Below are 22,301 nucleotides of genomic sequence, written 5' to 3' on the forward strand. Positions count from 1 at the left end.
GAGCTTGAAATGACCAGTCCTGGGAGTTAGCCATTATAAAAAAGAGTGGGAGAAAGGGATACAAAGAGGAGGAGAAGGAAGGTTAAGACAAAGGAAAGCAGCAAATGAAAGAAAACCCACAGAAGAGTAATTTTAGTGAATTACTGATTAGTAGATTAGTAAAATTTAGTAATTTTAGTAAATGTAGTGCTTTCACAATCAGTGAGGGGTGATGTTCTCCACATAGCAGGAAGAGTTAAACCCAGTTTGATAACAATTCCCACCATGCACACACTTCCAACTCCTGCTTTAAACACCAGTTACAGAAAAGCCCATGTCTCACATACTCCCTCTGCTGTGGTTAATGTGGAGGAATTGTTGGTTCTAAGGCATTTCTTATCCTTTTGGTTTTTTTTAATGACAGATGGTATAAAGTACCTGAATATGCCCCATTACTGAAGTTGTTTGTTCAGCTAGGAGCATGCTGCCCAGATGCCAGATCAGCTATTCTGTTCACACCTCTGCTGTGATAAGCCATGCTATTTATAATTTGTAAGGATTTATAATTACAACACCCGTTTCCTATGGAAACGGGGTTTACACAGCTGTGCTAGCTACACACTGTGTAAATGGTATAAATTGCCCCCATCCCCCCCAGCCATTTTTGGATTCATTAGCTTGACTCAGCCCAAGCTGATAATGAAGCAGATATCCCAGAGATAAGAGGGGTTGTGAAAGGAAGCTTTGGAAAGGCTCAGTAAGCAGCAGGGAGACGAGGCACGTGGGTGACGGTGGGGAATGATCTTGTGCAGACACTGGAAAATCTACATGGGTGGGAGCTGACTGCACATCACACAGCAGTTTTTGTCAGCCCATGTGCAGGGGTGTTGGTCAAGGGTCCTGTTGGGGTTTGGCATTGCCTGGGAAGTCTGGGAGCATGGGGATGGGAGGGAGCAGGCCTGGGTGTCACCTTGCAGCAGCCAGAGGTGGGGATCAGTGCAAAGGCAAGGTGGGCTGCTGTGGCTCCCACCCAGTCTCCAGAAGCTCAGCAGGTAGATTTAGATGGGATATTGGGAAGAAGTTGTTGTCTGTGAGTGGGGGGTGAGGCTCTGGTACAGGTTTCCCAGAAAAGCTGCCCTTGGATCTCTGGAAGAGTCCAAGGCCAGGTTGGAGGAGCTTGAAGCACCCTGGGACAGTGGAAGGTGTCTCTGCCCATGGCAGGAATGAGCTTTAAGATCCCTTCCAATCCAGACAATTCCATGACTCTATGATTGCACCATGTGCAGGAGCAAAGCTGCTCTTGACCCAGCTAGGATTCTCCAGGTGGGTTTTAGGTGGTGGCAAAGAGCTGCCAAATGTTGTGCTGCCACCTGCAAACAAAGCTGTATGGTGACAGACTAAAATAAAGGATGTCTTAGCTGCCAGAGTTCTATTCTTCTATCTTCTGCTGCTGCCATGCTGAAGGGAATAAACCCTTCAGTTGTACCAGCAAAGATGTTGTTCAGGAGAATCACTTGGCATCAAACTAGCACAGTGTTGGCCCTGCCTGTCAAACACCAATTTGAGGAGACACCAGGGGAAGGAAATCCTCCAGCTGTAAACACTGCACTGGGGTGGGGGAATTACAAAGTGTACGAGAAAAGAAGAGAGAATTCACAAACCCGTGGCTCACCAAAGGGATGCCTGCCATGATGATGGTTTGTGCAAATCAGCATCTTCCATCTTATCTGATGAATATGAAAGATGAGCTGAATGTTGTGGGGGTTGTGGGATTTATTGATTCAGAAGGAGGAGAGGTGGAGGAGAAAAGAGCATGCTTAGCTTTTTTACAGCCTGTTTCTGTGTTTAGAAATAGCGTCAACAAACAAAAAATACCCTGGGTCACTCTGTAGTGTCATTTTTAAGTAGCAACAGGTGCTGACTAAAGCAAAAACGTTCCCTGAACCACAGATGGCTGGGTTGGCAGCAAAACCCAGATCCTGGCTTGCATTGATCTGTAATCATCAATAATTGAGTCACCCTAGAGGCATCTCAGAACGGGATGAGGCACCACAGGACAGTTTGTTTAAATTGCTTCGTGGCTCGATGTTTTCCAGAGGCAAGAGCTGGAGTCAGAGAACAAGAAGCTGAAAAATGAGCTGAATGAGCTGAGGAAGGCCATTGCAGACCATGCCACACAGAACAACTCCTCCAACAACGTGCAGGACAGCTACAACCTCCTTCTGAACCAGCTGAAATCGGCCAACGAGGAGCTGGAGGTGCGCAAGGAGGAGGTGCTCATCCTCAGGTCGCAGATCATGAAGGCAGCACAGCAGAAGGAGACTGGGAAAAACATGGTAAAGGAGAGGCTACTGGATTTTCTTCTCCTTCTTCCCCTCTCTTGGTGAAGAATCACTGGCTGCCTGAGCAATGCTGTTTCTGCTCTTGTGGGCAGGATGGCACAGGGAGGTTGTGGAGGGTTGTGCAGGGATGCAGGAGGTCCTGCCTGGGGATGAGATGTAGTCCCTGGCATGTCAGACAGCCCAGGACTATCTGTGCCATGGCACTGCCATAGGGTGCTTACCCCCACACCTGATGAGGGTAAATCATCCCCCACCACCCCTACACCAATGTGCGTGGTTCAGCATTTTCCTGGCGATGTTTTGCAGCAATAATCTTTTTCTGCAAGGAAATGGGGTGAGAGAAAAGATTTTCTAGAAGAGATTCTGCTCACTTTGGGCTGGTGCAGCTGTAATGTGTTTCTTCTGACATGCAGGCAAGAAGGAAGACTGTCTCTCAAACAGCTGGGATGAGATTTGTATTTAGAGCACATTCCAGTGCAAGGGCACATTTTCCACAAGCTCAGTCTTTATTGATTTGCTTTCTTATCATTCCTCAAGGTTTTGGTGTGTTTTGTATTTCAGACCAAGCCAAGCACCCTGCTAATCCTCTTCCCAAGTTCACTGCATCTTTCTCCCATCCCTTATCTCTTATCTCTCCTGCTGCATGTGTGTGGATTCATAAAAACTTAGTAGTGCGGTGGTGCCCCAGGGATGCTTTTAATGGAATAGCTGGGAGTTGTTTGGTGTCAGGAACTTTTAGAGCCAGGCAGAGTTTTAAAGCAGGATGTCACATTCCTGTTTTGCACGTTGGTTTTAGGAGAGAATCTCCTCCAGTGCTGGCTGGCCCAGCAGTGACCGGCCCATTGACCAGGAGGACGCGATCGAAGCCTACCAGGGCGTGTGCGAGACCAACCGGTAAGTGTGGCACAGACCTCTCCAGCACAGGGGTGGTTCTCTGTCAGAGAGGGATCCACACCAAAATCAGTGTGTTCTAGAGAGCTACCAGCCTCTGGGTTGTGTGGTGGACTCAAGCGTGGGCCATAAAAATGGAGCCAAAGATACGCGTCTTATGGAATTGTAGAATCCCAGGACCTTTAAGGTCATTTAGTTCCAGTCAGATACTGAGCAGGTGGAAAAGCAAACCTGGAAGTGAGAAAAACTGGGTTTTGACTTCGGTTCCAGTATGTAAACAGCAGCAAGACTAAGATTTGGGATTGTATTTGTTATTATTTCAGGTATCTCATACCGTGTTGGGAAGACGCCACAGTTCCCTTCTGGTTTTCCCAGAGGCAAAAGCCCGTTGTGGTTAACTGAGCTAACAAACATTATGTATCTCCTGGAAACACTCAGATTATTGATTTTCTTGCACCCAAACTGAATGCCAGGAACAACTGTTGTATTGCAGGTTTACCTCAATGAGGATTGATAGTTTGAACATGTGTGTGTCCTGACAGTAACAATGGGCTGGTATTGTCAAACATTAAATCAGTCCTTGCAGCTGCCCAGGAGGATACCAGATAATAAAGCAGTATCTTGCAAGAAGAAAAAAATTACATGGATTAAACAGCAAGATAATATGAAAAGTAAATTTTTATTTTACTTCAAGGAAATTGAATGTTAATTTATTTTTTTCTCTTGACAAATACAGATGTTTGAAGCTTTTTTCCCTAAATAATTTCCATTCAGCAAGAAAGAAGACCCAGCCATTGTGGATTAATGGCTTTAAATAACACAATATGGCTTGCTGCTTTGTAGAGTGGTTGCAGAAGGTTGTTAACCTTCCAGGCTGGGACCTGACTTAATGAGGATTTTATTCACACCTGTATGAATATGCAGAAGGGCCCATTTCAGTGGAGCTCAAAACTCTGATGGCTGGACTGGGGCTCTGCCCAGGCTGTTCTGCCAGATTTCACCAGTTCTGGAGGCCTGGAGCACTGGGGATTGTTGGAGTCCAGGACTCCTGTGACATTGGGTTTCCACCTGGGCATCATGTCTGGCTAGGTCAGGACTAATCTTGATGGTTTTCTTCAATTTCCTGTTGAATATTTGCTTTCCTGAAGTGAACTTGATGATAAAATTTCTGCCCCTCCTGCAGTGGAGGGGTTTAAATTAACTTGCACATAACGTTCTTGTCAGTAAATCAGTGGAGTTCAGTGTGCTTCCTGCAGCAGGGAGTGGGTTTTGGTGAATTTAATGAATTCTATGAATTTTCTCTTTCAGCATTCTCCTGGAGCTGTGGGTGCTCATGTGAGATGTGAAATGCCATTGTTGGGCACAGCTTTAATTACTCCCTAAATTTTCCAGTGTGCATGTGTAGGGAAGGTTAGTTTGTGTTCACAGGTTGGTGAAGGAGTCCTGCTGCTTTCAGAGGACATGTGTCTGACCCAGGGGTGTCACTGGTCCCCAGTATTAATTAGTATAATTAACTAATTGGTACACAGAAGGTGCCTTGCCTGCTGTAGCCTGCCAGGAGGCTCCAGTCCTCCTCCAGACATTGTGGTTTCCACACTTGATTTCTGCAGAAAGAATTGAGTCATAGACTCATTTAGGTTCAAAAGGGTGACTTGAGGTCCATCTCTTCTCTCAGCACTACCAAGGCCAGCACTAAACCATGTGCCACATCCACATGGATTCTAAATCATTCCAGGGCCTATAAGTTTCCATGATCTAGTTTTCCACAGGAGTACACATTTCTTTTCTTGAAATTGCACGGGTGAGCTGCAATTTTAAGAAGTTTGTGTGATCTGGCCTGAGTGGTTTTTGGGCTCTTATGTTTTGGGATGGGAAATCTGCAGTCTCGAGGGTCAGTTCATTATTCTCTCCTCTGCCTCTCTTGTGCAGGAGCTTGGCTCTTGACATGCAGCTGCCGTAGCTCTAAATGCTCTCACCCTGATTTTCTGCAGTGATTTATCCAGTGGCTCATTAAGCACCACCAACCTTCCCATTACAAGGTTCCCTGTGCACTTGGCTGTTTATTGTTTTGGTTTATAAGCTGGTATTGATGGCAATAAAATGGATGAAGAAAAATGCTTAGGGAGCCTGGATAATTGTGTTTGTGAACATATTCTGTCCCCCAACCCAAACTGGAATTTGTACTTACACAGCTCTATACCCGAGGGTGTTAGCATGAGAAAATGAAAAGCCTTCCCTTTCTAATCTGAATCAATATATATTTTAATGGGAAGTTTTTCAAGTGGGGCTGCAGTGGGATTTATAAGCAAGAACTACTTCTACTCTCACTTTCTTTGCAAGAAGTATTCTCATTTCTCTTTCACAGAATGGTTTGAGTTGGAAGGAACCTTAAAGCCCATCCAGTGCCACACCCTGCAGGGACACCTTCCACTGTCCCAGGCTGCTCCAATCCCCTCCAGCCTGGCCTTGGACACTCCAGGGATCCAGGGACAGCCACAGCTGCTCTGGGCACCCTGTGCCAGGGCCTGCCCACCCTCCCAGGCAGCAATTCCTTCCCAATATCCCATCCAGCCCTGCCCTCTGGCACTGGAAGCCATTGCCTGTGTCCTGTCCCTGCATGCCTTGTCCCCAGTCCCTGTGCAGCTCTCCTGGAGCCCCTTCAGGCCCTGCCAGGGGCTCTGAGCTCTCCCTGGAGCCTTCTCTTGTGCAGGGGAGCAGCCCCAGCTCTGCCAGCCTCTCTTTGACCCCAGTCCGAGGTGCTTTTTGACCAGGTGGAGTTTCTTCACCAGCCCGGGCTGACCGATGTGGCAAAACCTTGCTCCACCCAGGAGTTGCTCCTAGCTCCAAGTCATCATGTCTTAACTGTTTTGGCTGAGGACAGGGCATGGCTTTATTTTGGTGGGAGATCTACCTTTTTTTCTCTCTGTGTTTATACAATGCAGTACTTCTAAATACAGCAGGGGGAAATCAGGAAGAACTCTGCCAGGTGCTGCTAACCCTGCCCCATGCAGCAATTCTTTCTCCACAAAGCTTTTGGAGGAAAGCCTTTGATTCCAGGTCAAGATCAAGTTTGAACTGAAAGCAGCCTTTCTTTATAAATTTGTTAAACTCAGCTTTTCTCTTTCTTTTTTCCTTTTTAAAAAAAATTCTGCTGAATTTCAGCTGCTAAGGGGAAAATCATCAAGTTAGTTCCTACCTCATTTTCTGCTTCAAAAACTGAATCTAAAGCTAAGTAGGCTTTTTGTTCCCAGTTTCAGTTCTTGGGATCATTCTTTCAAACCTGTTTGATCTTGGTGGAAACAGAGAGCCAGTGAGAGACCAGATGATGGTATTAAGAGATAATAACCTGGCAGCTCAAAGTAAATCAGGCTGTGTCTTTGAAATTAGCTTCAGTGATAGCTTCCAAGTGATTTCTGTTGAGTACATGGATTTTTTATTTTTTCCCTGTTGGGCAAGTCCCACCTGCAGCTGCTGTGCAAAGTGAAGAGCTGATACTGGCTTCACATGAGGGATGCTTTTGCAGCTAGGAGAGTGATGTGATCATATAATATACAATATAATATCAATCATATAATATCAATCATATAATATCATATCATATCAATCATATCATCTCTACTTCCCACTCTCCAGTGAGTATCTTCCCACTCTGCCATAGATCTAGTCTGTGATGCAGATTGTTTTTTTCCTTTTAACTAAAACAAAAAGGTATATCTGTGTCTGAAAGTGGAATGCCCCTTCTTTATGAAGAGAGGATAATTTACTGAAGATGCTGAAATTAACATCTCTGGGTTTGGGGTACATACACCTCCTTTAGGCTACTTTCACAGGGCAGGGAGGTGTTTGGGCAGGAATTTTTTTTATTTTGATGGGGACAGTTTGCTGACTGCAGGTCCCAGCTGCTCCCCAGACCTGCACCTCCAAGATCAGGGTAAAGGGGAAACAGCCCCTTCAACTCCTTTCCAGCCTTATCTGAGAAAAGGATTTACCCAGGATTTTAGGAAATTATGTTTCAGATGCCAATGACTCTAATTATGTTGAAAGACCCCTTTTTATGTCTTGGTCAGCATGAACTTCTGGGAGAAGGGGGAGCACAGCAATTTCTGTGTTCAGTTCTCTGTTGATAGAGATGGACTGAATGCTTATTTCCCAGTGCAGGTTTACCTTAAATCGGCAATTTTGTATATTTATCTTATAATGGCACTTTCTTGAGCTGCTGTCCTCATTTATCTCAATGCCTATGATTAAAAAAGGAAGGAAAGCTATTTTTCCAAGGAGGCTATCTCTTAAAAATGCTGCTCATCATGTGAGATTTCATAGGTTTCTGACATGCAATAAATAGTAGGGATCCTTGCTGTTTTTTCCGTTGGTTTTCAGTGCCTGAGGACATGTCCTGCTAAGATTATAGAACCAAAAAAAGACTTTACTAACAAATTCATGCAAGTGAGACCAATAAACCTCCCTGTATCTGTTTGCCTGCAAGACCCTTTTGGAAACCTGCTACATATGGGATAGCAACAAGGTTTTAATTTAAATTCATACATGTGGCTTTAACAGATGAACTCTGCAAATGTCAGTGCCTGAAATGTTTGCTGATTTTGAGAAGTGCTCGAGCACTGGCATGGGAGGGATGCACGAGCTGTCTGTGGTGGTGAGGCTCCTCCAGAGCCCTTTCAAAGCAGTGCTGCAACACCACATTTCTCACTGCTTTCCTCGTGTGAAAATTTGCTCATGAATGTTTGTGTGTTGTGCTTTTCCACTGAAATATGCACAGACTCCCTTGCCAGGGAGTGGCATCTGCTACAGCTCTTTTCAAAATGTGTGTTGGCTTTCTTCTTGTGTGGGTTTTTTTTTTGTTGCTTTGTGGGTTTTTTTAATATAATGATATATTAAGTTTGATGGCTTCCTTGCCTACTTTTTAATTGTTAATGCTTAAAAAACAAGCACTGTTTTCTGACTGACATCAAAGCCATGTAAGATCTTTTTGTAACAAGTGTTTCTGGTCAAGTTGACCAGCTTACATCACTCATTTGTAATGTGTTCAGCACCTCATGAAAGAAGATAAATCAGCTTCTTGCCTCATATACCCCCAAACAATCTGCTAAAAGGAGACTAAAAATGCCAATCTGCTAAAAGTATTAAAGTGAGATGAGACTTTTCTGGCCACTGTTCTGCCTGGATGTATCCAGAGGAGATTGATCTTGTGTGGATGCATGTGGTCTTTGGACCAAAGGTTGATCTGAGGAAAGACTGATGTGTTTGACTCAAATGCTGAGGAAACCCTTGGCTGAAGTAGAAGTAGAATTTATTTTAGACCAGTGGGAGCTCCTGCAGTGGGGAAGAGATGGAGAAACTTGTTTTAAAATGTTGTACAGGGCACAACCAAGGCAGTGCTCTCCTTCTCTGTGGTGGAAAAAGAAATGCAGCACAAGTATGCTCTAACAAAGAAAACTGAATGAAATAAATAAGGGTTCTGCACTTTCCCCCCTTCTTTTTCAACTGACCTTTTGTCTTTCTCTGTCCTCTTGTTTCCTCTTTCTGTCCTTTGTTTCTAGCAAGACTGAGGACTGGGGGTATCTCAATGAAGATGGAGAGCTCGGCTTGGCTTATCAAGGTTTAAAGCAAGTTGCCAGGTCAAATACTTTCTTTTTTTCCTCACTGCTGCTTCTCCTTTCTCCTCCCTTTTCCTTGCCCTCCTGTTTCTTTGTCTTGCTCTGCTGTTGCCATGTGGTCCTGGATGGGGCCCACTGTCCTCTCTGGGAGCAGCTGGAGGCAGCATTTCCAAACTGCAGGAATTGAGACCCTCCTGTAATTTTCAGAGGAGTCATGGTTCCAGTTGGCCATTGCTGGTGGTGGCTGTTCACTAATGCCTGAGCTGTGATCCAGTAAGGATTGTGTGACATTAATGGGAAATTGGGTGGTGAAGGGTGGTGAAGGCTCTAAAGCTGGGATCTCCAAGAAGACCAAAAATCCCTCCCATTTTATTTTTTTCCCCAAATTGCACTAAGAATGGAACCTCTCAGAAGTGTTTTCTCCCAATCCTTGACCTGTTGGAATGGGAGTGCCTGTCCTTGTATCCCAGTGCTGCCCCCTTTGCATGATCCTGGGGATTTTGTGCTCCCATCTGTGCGTTGTCTGTGGGTGAGGAAGGCATGTGAATCCCTCCTGGATTCTTGTCCTGCATCACCCCTGTGCTTGGTGGTTATGGGGCTCCAATATATATGATTTTATTACAGTTTTAAGGACATTAAAGAGATGAAAAATTTTAATATTGTGTATAGAGTAGTCTAAAGTGGTCACATCTAGAGGTATCAGAGTGAAACCAGACAGTAACAGGAAGAAATAAGAGATTATTTCATGTTTTTTTCCAAGCAAAGTAGGAACCTAGGTTCATTGAAGTCTCAGGGATTATCCAAACTAATCCCAGTATGAAGAAATAAAATGAAAATTAAGTACTTAATACTTATTTCATGGTGGGTCTGTATTTTCCAAGCTTATTAAGAATAGAACTCTTGACAGGATTATGAGGCTGACTGCATTATCACCCATGTTTCTATAGGTGGAAAACACGCTTTTCTGTCTTGTACTGGAAGGTGGGAGTAGAGATTGCATTGTTAAATTTTCTGAAGGCAACAAAAACAACAACCACACAAAACAACCTGAGGACTGATTAGTACTTTTCACCCAGGAATCTTCCCTGAAAGGAAGCACTCTTTTATAACAGTTATTAAAAAAAAAAAAAAGACAAAACAACAAAAAAATATCACTGTGCATAGTTGTTCCTGAAGGGAAACAGTTCACAGGTGTGGATCACAATTTCCCTGTGGACCAGAGAGAGTTGCAGCTTTTTCCCCCACTGGCCCAGCTCTGTGTCTGTGCATGTCCTGGGTCAGAGTGAAGCTGTCAGCAGCAGAATTTTCCTCATCTTTGAGGACTGCTGGGTGTGAGGTGACCCATAGCTCTGATCAGGCACGTCCCTGAGCTGCAGCAGGGCTTGGTTATTCCCTTGGGTCTCTCCTTCTCTTGGCCATAATGCCCTGTATAATCTGGTACTACACTTTGTAGTTTCTGGCTTGGTGGCCTTCTCTCAGTCCTCGTACCTTCTGGAGTCACTTCAGTCTTCTGGCAAGAGCTGGTGGGCTGAAGGCAGATTTTCATGTAGCAGAGGGTAGGGGACACTTTAAAAAATCAATTACCATGTCACCTGCCAGGTTTGTCACCGTCACCATCAGCACTGGTGTCTGCAGTTAACATCTCAGTGATGAAACATTCTTCTACTGGATTTAAAAAGGCATTCTGTCTTAGGAAGTGGCAGTTTTAAAGAGTGAGGATTTATGTTTGACAGGAAAGGAGCACAGAAACAAATGTCCTTCAAGCTGAGCTTTTGAAAACAAACCATACAGCTGTTGATCTGTGTTGCTTTCTTGACATGTATTTCCTTTTGTAAGTAAAGGAAACCTGGATGTTTGATGCAGTTAAATAAAAAAGGTTGCTTTGGGATTTATTTTTTTTTAAATCCCAACATTTGATTTGATATATTTTAATTTCAAAAGTATTTCCTCTGCAGTATAGCAAATGACAGACTAATGTGGCAATAATAGCTTATTGTTCATGAGTTTATAGGCTGGTTGACTGAGAGTATCTCCCAAGTTGTCTGATTTTTAAGGATCTAAACTCAAATGGTGATTACTACCATCATGCTGACATCACAGACTGATCAGTGTGTGGTCCTGTTCTCAGGCTGCTGGAAGAACAGCTTCAGAACCAGAGAAGGGAGCATGAGGAGGAGATGGAAGCTCTGAAAAACCAGGTGGATTCAATGCAAGAGGAGCTGGAGAAGCAGCAGCAGGCACTCCTGCAGACTCTGCAGCTCTCTCCAGAGGTCCAGGTGGAGTTAGGACTTCAGCAAGAAATCACACGTCTGACCAATGAAAACCTGGTAAGAGGCTGTGCTGAAAACACAGAAACAGGGCAAAAACAGTGTGAGAGAAAGGAGATAGGAAGCAAAACAGGTGGGAGGGAAGGGCACTTTCACTCCTCCTAAACTCTGCAGAATCCATCAGCATTTCCCACTGGTGCATTTGGGAGTGTTGGTACTTGGTCTTGAGCAGCATTTTAGGAAATTATGTTTCAGATGCCAATTACTCTAATTGTGTTGAAAAGACCCCATTTTGTGTCTTGGTCAGCATGAACTTCAGGGGGAAGGGCAAACACATTTCTGTGTTCAATTCTCTGTTGATGGAGATGGACTGAATGCTTATTTCCCAGTGCAGGTTTACCTTAAATTAGCATTTTTATATATTGTCTTATAATGACAATTTCTTGAGCTGCTGTCCTCATTTATCTCAATGCCTATGATTAAAAAAGGAAGGAAAGCCACAGTTCCGTGGCTGTATGACTTTTGTGACTACACAAATGCTTTATTTTTATTTTTTTTTAAATGCTTTTTTAAAACCTGTCTACTTTGTGGCACTACCTTCCAAATCAGATCACTGGGGACCCCTCTATTCTGTAAGGCACAGAGGCAGCACAGGCCTTTCATCTTACTTGCTTTTACTGGAAGTGTGGAAAGGCAGTTGCCACTCCAAAAATTTGGCCTGGATGATCATAAATTTTCCCTTTCTCTCCTTCTGTATCAGTGTGCAAGGTCTGGAGGGAATGTTGGCACCTCCTGAGTTTTTGCCTTTTTTCAGCAACTCCAGTATCTAAATAAAACTGTTTAAATGTGATTAACAGCCAGGATTAAATGCCAGGATTAAATCCTCTTCTACTGAGATACTCATAACCATGCCTTGATGATGCACAGACCAGACTCCATCCTCTAACTCACCCCAAATGAGTTTTCTTGTGTTTAATGTTGGGAGATCTTTTAAATGTATCTTCTGCCTTTCAGGATCTTAAGGAATTGCTGGAAAAGTTGGAAAATAATGAAAAGAAGCTGAAGAAGCAGCTGAAGATTTACATGAAGAAGGTCCAAGATTTTGAAGGTGACTTGTGTGTTGGGAGACACTGGGTTGGGGGAACTACACTTGGATTTTACTCCTTTGGCCAGCCTTGAAGAGCTGCAGGATTTGGGGTGTTTTGTTCTCTTTTTCTTTCTATGAAAGTAAGATTTTTGCTTGTTCTGGCACTGAACTAGCAGCAGGCACTGCACTGGCACTGACCTGGTACCAGGATTTGGAGGATATTTAAGGAATTTCTTGCTGTCATTGTGGTCAATGCAGTGACTCAGGCAGAGATACAGGAAGGAGCCCAGTGGCCAGCAGGAAAATGCTCTGATCTGTCAAATTTGAAGGGGGGATTACAACCCTTTAGTATCAAAATGTGTATGTATACTCTGCTTAAATGTGGCATCTGTGTCATAGAGAAAGCACTTCTGTTCTCTGGAGAAGCCGTGATTAATCAGAGAGCCCCATTCTCACAAGTTAATTTCTGGAAACCAGGAATTAAGTGAAATTAAGCTGGATAACTGGATGGTTTCCACGGCTCGCCCAGCTGCTCTCTGTCAGTGTGATGTGCCTGCTGCTTGCTGCAGTATTTGCATGCTGGTCTCTGCTGCTTTATTGCACTTCAGTGGTGTGCCACCATGGCTTGCAGCTTTACAGGCAGACAGAAGATGCCATGCCAGAGGATTTTGCATTGCCTGCCTGCTTTTTGCCCCTCTTGGTGAAAATCATACTAGAAGTTGCTACTTTCTAGCTCGTGCTCTCTTGGAAAATAAAAAATTGGCTTCATTTTTTACTCTTTTTAGTTGAAGTTTTGCACTTTTTCTTTCATCCAGAACCTGATTGTTTCTATTTCTATAAATCTGTCAAAACTGATGACATCGCTGGGAATTTAATTTATAACTTTTTGGCTTAGTGTCTGCACTAAGGCCAGTGGAAGGCCTGAATAGGTGCTGATTTCTAGATGCCAGCCAGGTGTTGATCATCTTTTCTTTTCTCAGCATCCCAGACAGTGGTGCCAGTGGAGAGGAGATCGCACAAGCGGAACATGCAGGTTGCTGTCCAGAGGAAGGAGAAGGATTTTCAGGGCATGCTGGAATATTACAAAGAGGATGAGCCACTCCTCATCCGAAACCTCATTACAGGTGGGGAGCTTGCTCTGCTTCTCTGCCTGGCTGCTCCTTCTCCTGGGAGTTTGTAAACTTGAGATTAAAAAAATTAAGGCAGACAAATAGATCTTCTCAATTAATCCCTCCTGGGGCTTCATGTTTGTGGTGATGGCAGTTTGGGTAGGTAAAGTAGTGCTGCACTAAACGTATGGACCAGGATGGACACAATCCCTTAGGGATAGCAAAAAATGGGATAAACAAAGCAAGGCTACAGTTTTTAGAGCAGGCAGTAACTTGCTGAACTTCGTACGATGTGATAGATGGGGAGGGGGTGGCAGAAAGATAGACCCCTGGGATCTGGCACAGCAGTGGAACAAAGGTAGTTTGGTTTATGAGGTGATAACAGACAGCAGCTAATGAATTTGTGAGCTCTTCTGCACTTCACAGCCTGGTCAGAGTTGCTTCAGCATCCCCTCACTCAGTGCTGTTTCAGGAGTCAGGCTTCTCTGGCTGGGTGTTGGTATTTACTGCAGTTCTAACCCCAGCAGAGCCTGTGAGGGTCCAAAAAGTCTTCATTGAGCAGTGCTAGCCCATTGCTGTGGGCACTGAAGTTCCCCTAACCAGACAGGCTTGTTCTTCAGAGGCTCCAAATGCCCACAGCTGCCATTAGGAGTCTGTATCTTGAGGGAAAGAGCAATTTAAGGTGTCATCAATTCACAGAGAGGATTTATTGTAGGAGGTATTCCTGAAAGCTTAAGGGAGCTGTTCTAAGGTGCTTTGTGTGCTGCTGGGGCAGGGTTTTACATGGTAAAGAGGCTCTGGCTCTACTGTGCATCCATAAGGAGAAATGGGGTGGTGTCACAAACCTCAGGTGCAGGCAGGGCTGCCCTCCCAAGCCCAGGTCCCTCTGTCCTGCAGCTGAACCTCTGTGTCCACTCTGCAGAGAGGGATACAAGTTGCAGAACCAAAATACCTTTTTCCCCAGGGCTGAAAGGAGAGAGGGGTTTGCCTGGGCACACTCCAGCTGTGGTGTTCTCTGCTTCACTTGTCAGTTGAGGAAAATTAAGTTTACCTTTTTTTGTGAATTTCTTTTACTTTATTATTTATGTTTTAAATTCCATTTTATTTTTTAACTTTTGTGAATTTTCTTTTATTTTTTAACTGTCGAATCTTCTAGATCTCAAGCCCCAGGCAGTGTCTGCTACTGTTCCCTGCCTTCCTGCTTACATCCTTTTCATGTGCATCAGACACGCAGATTACATCAATGATGACCAGAAGGTGCACTCCTTGCTCACCTCCACCATCAACGGCATTAAGAAAGTGCTGAAGGCAGGTGTCCATTTGCTTTTGTGTCGGGGTTGAGAGGCTGTCAGGTGGTAATAACCGTGCCCAAGTGTGTGACACTCAGCTCTCACAGTGATCTTTCAAGCCAAATTGCTCTTAGAGCATCCCCTTTTAGAAGGAAAAGGAGAATTGTGATCTCAGCAATAAAATTGAATTTAGAGATTAAAAATAAAAAAACAAAGTTTGCAGGGAAGAGCAGCTAATATTGCTCAGCTGTAGAGGGAAAACTGCCTGATTCTGGGTGGGGAAACTCAAAACTGGTTAGTTTTGTGGTGCCATCACCCTCCACTGAAAGGGAGGTGGGGAATCTCACACGTTTTCACTTTGCCTCTTCAGAAGCACCATGATGACTTTGAGATGACATCGTTCTGGCTGGCAAACACGTGCAGGCTCCTGCACTGCCTGAAGCAGTACAGCGGGGAAGAGGTGAGAGCCTGGCCTGGGGGTGGCATCCCTGCAGGAGGGAGGGTCCTGCATCCTCCTGGCACCAGGGGCATCCCAAGGAGGGAACTTGGTCAGTCTGGATATAGCACGGCTAGCTTCTCCTGGAAAAGCTCCTTAAAGCACCAAGTGGTTTGGGTTAGAAAGGGGCATTAAAACCCATCTCATTCCCCCACCATGGGCAGGGACACCTTCCACTATCCCAGGCTGCTCCAATCCCATCCAGCTCTGGGCACCCTGTGCCAGCCCTGCCCACCCTCCCAGGCAGCAATTCCTTCCCAATATCCCATCCAGCCCTGCCCTCTGGCACTGGAAGCCATTGCCTGTGTCCTGTCCCTGCATGCCTTGTCCCCAGTCCCTGTGCAGCTCTCCTGGAGCCCCTTCAGGCCCTGCCAGGGGCTCTGAGCTCTCCCTGGAGCCTTCTCTTGTGCAGCTGAGCAGCCCCAGCTCTGCCAGGCTCTCTATGGTGGACTGTTTTGAAGGCTGTTCTCTTGGTTTTAGTTGGTCCCACAGCTTTTCACTAAACAGTATTTCACAGCTTGGAATAAGTTTTATTAAAGCTGATCCCATTCAAAAAAATGAGATTATCACAGTTCTCCTATAACATTACACACTGCCACCCTTATAGTTATGCATACTACATACAAAATTTTTCAACAGACCCAAATACTTTTATTTTTTATTTTAGTCTTGGTTTTTATTAGTTATATTGAGCATTCAAACTGTAAGAAAGAAAAATCATAAAATTAACTATTCAGGTTGATAGTTCAAATTCAAAAGATAATTATTTGTGTGTAGAACCTCAGCACTGGATTTTAAAGATTTAAAATTAAAAGTCAAAATATTTTTGAGAATACTTACTAGCAGTTGTGCTCTTGTTTGCCCTCTTCTGTTTGGATAATAATACTGCATTTAAAGAAAATTCTCCCCAGAGAACCAGCTGGGTTAAAACACAATTTTACATTTTTTCCCATTATTTACTGGTTAAATGAACCAGCTGTTTGCTAATTCCATTGGCAATTTGATGCAAAATATAGAGGAGAGAAATGCTTCTGACCAGTTTGCAAGATACTGTTATCTTTAGTTTTAAATCCAGCCCTTTTTTAAGAAAAGGTTTAAAAGAAAATCCCAACCCACTTCACAGTCCTGTCACGTGAAGAGCGTGATGCTCTTCAATTACTCAGAAAAATGGGAAAATTGTGAAATCAACTCGAATTGGGGTATGTTGTATTTTTGCGTTTTGCTTGTCAACAACCAACAAAACCAGTTTCATAGTTCTCATTTTCACACCAAGTAACAGGCAATTAAAGGATCTGTATTAATTAAAACATCTCATTGGCTTCTTCCACTAAAACTGGTATTAATATCTGAGCCCAGAAGGCTGTGAGGCTTAGAGCAGCCAAATGCAGGATCAGAGATCAGCTGTATCAGCAAAAGGCAGGCAACAATTTCAGTTATTTGGGGAGATTTATGAATTTCAGAACAATATAAAATGTTGTCAAATCACATAACATGCAGCCATAATTTTTTTCCCCCAATTTTCTAGAATCTTAATATCAAAATATTTTTTGTTTCCCATAAATAGTTGGAACTTAAAGAAATAAGCATGTAGCTAAAAGTAGTTTCACAGGGCCTAAAATGTCATTTTCTAATCCTGTATGTTGCAGTTAATACAGATGTGCAGATCCTTGATAAGGATAAAGTGAAAAACTGGTAGCTTAATGATTTTCTTCAAAAGGTAGTCCTCTAGTAATAATTTGTGGACAAATGCCTGGGTAAATGAAAGGTGATTTATGAGTTTTGATCGTTTCTGTAATGTACTTTGGTAACATGTTTTGGCATATTGTACTGTAAGGGTGCAGAGGGGTTTTAATGAAGCAGTTTTGATGGACTGTCAGTGGGTGGGATAACGAGCCTGGGTGTTTTAATTTCCTGTTCAGGCTTTCATGACCCAAAACACGGCCAAGCAGAATGAGCACTGCCTGAAGAACTTCGACCTGACCGAGTACCGCCAGGTGCTGGGCCACCTCTCCATCCAGAACTACCAGCAGCTCATCAACATTGCCGAGGGCATCCTGCAGCCCATGATCGGTGAGCTCACAGCTGCCCTTGGGCAGGGTGTTTTTTGGCCCAGATTGTCTGCTCCACCTGTTTTTCAGACCTTTGCAGCATGCCAGCATGAACCATTATCTTCCCCCGTGGTAGAAGCTAATAGGAATGAGGGTTTTTCCTCCACTCCAGAAGATATCTCTTTAGTTTCTGTTGGGGAGGCAGTGGGAGAGGTGAGGTCTGCTTTCCCCTCCAGACCAGGTTTGTGGTTAATCTTTTTATGGGTGGAAATGTACATTATAAGGGAGGAGAGGACTCAGAAGAAGAAAAAGACTCATAAAGACCTGGTTTTTAAAGGGTGAGAGAAAGTGTGAGAAGGGTTATCTCTTCAGCTGAATCCGTGAGGATTGATGTGAGGAATATTCCATCCCTGGGAGTGCCCCAGGCCAGGCTGGACAGGGCTTGGAGCGACCTGGGATAGTGGAAAGCATCCCTGCCCATGGCAGGGGTGTTGGACCTAAATGGCCTTTAAGGTCTCTTCCAAACCAACCTCCTGTGTCATTCTAGGATATTTGTGTGTTTTTAAACTATTTTGTACTATCAGAGTAAACCAGCCATTCATGATCTGCCCTGCTCTCAGTTCTCTCAGCATCCATGGCGTTGCATCACCGAGACTGATACTTGTTCATTGCAGCCCATGGAGGGATCAGTTCTTCCCTCTAGGGACAAATAGATGGATGCAGGCTTTTCAGGCCATTTCCCCCTTTCTTTTCAGTGTCTGCTGTGCTGGAAAACGAGAGTATCCAAGGGCTTTCCAGTGTCAAACCGATGGGCTACAGGAAATACTCCTCCAACTCGGGAGAAGGTGACAACTCGTACAGCTTGGATGAAATGATTCGCCAGCTGAACTCATTCCACAGCATCATGTGTGACCAGGGCCTGGACCCAGAGATCATCCAGCAGGTGTTCAAGCAGCTCTTCTACATGATCAATGCCGTGGCCCTGAACAACCTCCTGCTGAGGAAGGATGTCTGCTCGTGGAGCACGGGCATGCAGCTGAGGTGGGGCTGGGGCTTGGGGCTGGGCTGTGCCTGCTTAGGGAGGTTTTGTTAATGTTATAAGTTGGTGGGAAATAGGAAAATAAAGTGCATGCCTCTTTGCAAATTAGTTAAATCTTCCTTTTGCTACCCTCTCTGCTTCCCATGCTGGATCCTTCTGTGTTCGCCTTGAGCTGGACAGTGGGCACAGCAAAAGCATTTCCTGTGTGGCTATTCTCAAAGCTATCTGGGTACCTTGCAGAATCTTGTTAGCATTTAAAAGCTGTTTAAAAGCTTTGTTTTAATTGTTGAAACTTGGAGGAACCTGAATGCTCTAGAAAAGCACCTCCCCTGTGTTGTTTGGCTGTTACATGGTTCCTCTATTCATAAGGTACTTGGAGTATTTTACCCTGAGATGTTCAGTTTTAAAGTTTTGTCTGATTGTCTCTTGCTACGTGTATCACAAATATGCATCACAGAAAGCCACATACACCAGCACTGCAACATACCTTGAGCCCCAAAGAGGAATTTTGAAGGTGCTACTTCTTATCTCTCAGCTCACATCTTGCCTCGGTTGCTTATCCAGGTTTAACATAAGCCAGCTGGAGGAATGGCTGCGTGGGAAGAACCTGCAGCAGAGTGGAGCAGCACAAACTTTGGAGCCCTTGATTCAGGCAGCACAGCTCCTGCAGCTGAAAAAGAAAACCTCAGAGGATGCCGAGGCCATCTGCTCCTTGTGCACGTCGCTCACGACCCAGCAGGTAAGGGAGTAGGGCAGGGGTTTACAGCACAGGGAAATTAAGGAGTGGGAAAGGGTGGTCTCCTGCTGCCAGCTCTTCAGTGCCCAGCCTTAGCACCATTCCTTCAGTGGGCACAGCGTGTGCTTTTCAGGACTGATGTTACATCCTGGCCCCTCTCAGTGGTGGCTCCTCTCTTACAGTGCCACTGATGGCACTGGAGCTCCAGAAATGTGCAAAGATGAAACCCAGCCCTGAGGAGTTTCTTGTATAAGTCAGAGTTTTGGCGTTTTAAACCCACCTATTGTCTTTAGTCAGGTCATAAACTGGCTGCAGGATGCCCACCAAGGATTCCTGTTTGGGGCAGGAGGTTGAGAAGTGCCAACCTAGGCTGGCTGGATATGACCTTGAACTTTGAGACTCCATTCCAGGAGGACAGAAACTCACGTTTTTTTACTGCTGGATTGACTGTCCTTAATTTGATAATATTGTAGGAAGGGAGAAGTGAGCTGATTTCCAGTGGTTCTTGGAGAACCTTTCTAATGTACCTGCATCACCATGTCCTGAACATGTGTTTTTGAGAAAAGCTGAGGGGAGGAGTGCGAGTGAGGGAGAATCAAGAGAAGTATTGTGGAGGTGACATCAGAAGTCATCCATGTCACCATGTGCCAACCAGGTGGAGTCCCTGTACAAATCTGTGGTCCAAAGCTGTTGCCAATTTGCAGACGTTTGCATAAGAAGATTTTGACAGGTCCACAGATCTTGCAATACCTTACAGCAGGCAAAGAAAAACACCAGGGTGATATTCCTCCTGCTTCTTTTCTCTGCTTTGTCATGACAGATTTTTTGTGGCCATATTATGACAAACTGCTTTTGTGTTCTAGAAAAGTTTGGCTTCTCAAGACCGTAACCGTGTTTTGTTTCCAACAGATTGTAAAGATACTTAATCTCTACACTCCTGTGAATGAGTTTGAAGAACGTGTGACAGTAGCTTTCATACGAAACATACAGGTAAATTTAAAGGGCTGTGAGTTGGAGGGCACAAATGACATCTCTGTAGTTCTAGTGACATCCCTATTAAATCACTGCTAACTCAGGCATTTTATAAAAGTCATGCTGCTGCAGGTTGTCCTGAATTCAGTGCTCTTTGTGTGCACACACACTTACAGCTGCAGGGATAACCAGGCTGTTAATCACAGAGGGCAATAAGCACCCAAATCCCCAGCTCAGCTAATTCAGCTCTTCAGTAGCAACCTGACTGAGGATTAAGGTTGCAGGAGTCAACAGAGTGTTGGTGAAATGGAGTTACTTCTGAGACAGGAGGTAGAAACTGGCAACTAAAGCAAAAATAAACAAATTAAAGCCAAACACCTTGCAATGCTCACAAGGAGCAGGAGGGGGTTCAGCTACCCCCAGAACATACCACTGTTGTTGAGCATCTGAATCAAAGGCAGTCTGGTGTTACCATGTAGTCCTGGTTTTGCTGTGCCAAGGGGGTCATCTTGTTTCCAGGTCCTGTGTCTTTCTTTGTGGTCATGCAGAAAATGTAACCAGGTTCTCCTGAAGCAGTGTTTATACAGTCTTTACAGAAGTTCCTGTAAATACTTGGTCAGAAGGAAAGCTGCTGCTGAAGAGAACAAAATAGTTCTCACTGTTTTCTGCACTGTCTGTAAAATGATGCACATTCCCAAACCTTTGATGGTGTAAAACACAACAACAAAAGGCAACAACTGATGCTGAATTTGTTTTCTTCTCCCACACCCAACAGAAGCAGTTGCAAGAGCGGAATGACCCTCCACAGCTGCTGTTAGACTTCAAGCACATGTTCCCAGTTCTATTCCCATTCAACCCATCTGCCATCACCATGGACTCCATTCATCTCCCTGCTTCTCTCAACCTGGATTTTCTCAATAAAGTCTGAAGAAAGTAGAATTAAGTTCACCTCTCACACCCAGAGACTTGCACCAACAAAAGAAAAAAATCATAAAAAGAATTCAAGAATTCTTTAAATATGGACCAAACAGGCTTAGGGAAGAACCAGTACACAGTAACAAATGGATGCTAAAATGTACACTAAAAACGACACTGGTCTGTATGTGATTTTTTATTTTTTTGGTAATTTGCAGCTCAGAAATAAGGATACTTGAAAAATAGATTTATTTTTTACTGCTTGATTTTATGTTGACATAGCTCAAAGCCCATAATCATCTCCAAAAGCCACTAACAAAAGAGGATGGAAGTGGGAGACAGCTTATTTTGATCTTCATAGGTGTCTTATGACAAAAACAAAATCTGAGACGCTTGTGCTGCCTTGAAGGATGTGTCATTTGTCTAGTAGCAGATGGTGTTGTGTGTATGATAACAGAACATGCAGTTCTGTGAATTGAAAAGGTAAATTGCAGCAGGTATGTATTTATCACACCATAAAGGTAACAGGGCTGGAATGCTGCTTGTTTCCACTGATGGGGAATTTGTCAAATTGTAGGTTTGAGAAATGCTGTTGCTCCTCCTAAATACATTCAGTGCATCTGCTTTGTGGGCATTGAAATAAATTGGCAGGACTTTGTTCCATTGGACTTTCTTACATTACCAAATTTAAGTTAGGAAAGGTTTTGTCCCTAGTGAAATAATCATGATGCAAAGGACTGCCTTAAGCCTTCTGTTTCTGGTATGGCATCATCCTGATCCCTACTGTTGGCTTTCCTTGTGCTTTCAAGTGTCAAACATTTTCATCCAGTGGCTGTCAAGGTTCTTGGACCTCTTACATGGCCAGTATCAGAATCCCATGCATAGATCATGCTAAGGCAATCCAGTTTAATCATCCAGCCCTACCTGTGTTCAGTGGGTTAATCCTAGCTGTAGCTGTCTATGGAAAAACTCCATTCAGTTCAGTAGCCAAATGTTAAGAATCATGCAAATACACAGCTTGGATAAATGAATATTTTTAAAATTTTAGAAGTTCTAAAAGACATGAGATGTTCTAACACACACACACAAAAAAAAAAAAAACAAAAAAACAACCCACCCAAAAACAAACCCTCTGACCTCACCACACAGGTATTGAAATCTGCCCTTCCCACTTCCACAAGAGTCTTGTTTAAATCAATCTTAACTCACCTGCTTTTGTGGTTGCTTCTGTGGTCCACAGCACCATCATGGCTAAGAGCTTTCAGAGAAAAATCCACTCTCTCCATCTGACTCTTCTTAGCTGGTGTAAATCCAAACACAAAATTTATGACCAGGTACGCAGTCTGCTCAGAGATTGAAAGTAGAATGTGAAGTTTCTTGAAGATACACTAACTCATGTCTGCTGCAGTTTCCTTTCTAGGCAAGGACTGTGTTGTGATTTAGGCATCCTGTATATAATCAGTGTATATACAAACTGCAGTCGTCCTGTATGTACCATATATGTATATTACTATCCAAA

At 44.0% G+C, this 22,301-nt stretch overlaps 1 protein-coding gene across 2 annotated transcripts in view; it reads left to right on the forward strand.

Annotated features, from left to right (window-relative positions):
- Nucleotides 1-21,850, forward strand: part of MYO5B (myosin VB) — a 143,337-nt gene extending 121,487 nt beyond the window's left edge. The window contains exons 28-40 of one of the 2 annotated variants that reach the window (XM_033085915.2): nt 2,076-2,315; nt 3,118-3,215; nt 8,768-8,845; nt 10,953-11,151; nt 12,106-12,199; nt 13,159-13,302; nt 14,444-14,595; nt 14,947-15,036; nt 16,992-17,142; nt 17,876-18,161; nt 18,724-18,898; nt 19,805-19,885; nt 20,643-21,850. In XM_033085915.2, the coding sequence (XP_032941806.1) occupies nt 2,076-2,315; nt 3,118-3,215; nt 8,768-8,845; nt 10,953-11,151; nt 12,106-12,199; nt 13,159-13,302; nt 14,444-14,595; nt 14,947-15,036; nt 16,992-17,142; nt 17,876-18,161; nt 18,724-18,898; nt 19,805-19,885; nt 20,643-20,795 (1,941 nt within the window). In that variant the 3' untranslated portion in view covers nt 20,796-21,850. The remainder of the gene's footprint in view (nt 1-2,075; nt 2,316-3,117; nt 3,216-8,767; nt 8,846-10,952; nt 11,152-12,105; nt 12,200-13,158; nt 13,303-14,443; nt 14,596-14,946; nt 15,037-16,991; nt 17,143-17,875; nt 18,162-18,723; nt 18,899-19,804; nt 19,886-20,642) is intronic. The other variant, XM_033085916.2, reaches the window with a different exon arrangement.
- Nucleotides 21,851-22,301: the final 451 nt, after the last annotated feature.

This window comes from Catharus ustulatus, chromosome Z (genome assembly GCF_009819885.2).
Source record: "Catharus ustulatus isolate bCatUst1 chromosome Z, bCatUst1.pri.v2, whole genome shotgun sequence".
NCBI classification, from domain to species: Eukaryota; Metazoa; Chordata; class Aves; order Passeriformes; family Turdidae; genus Catharus; species Catharus ustulatus.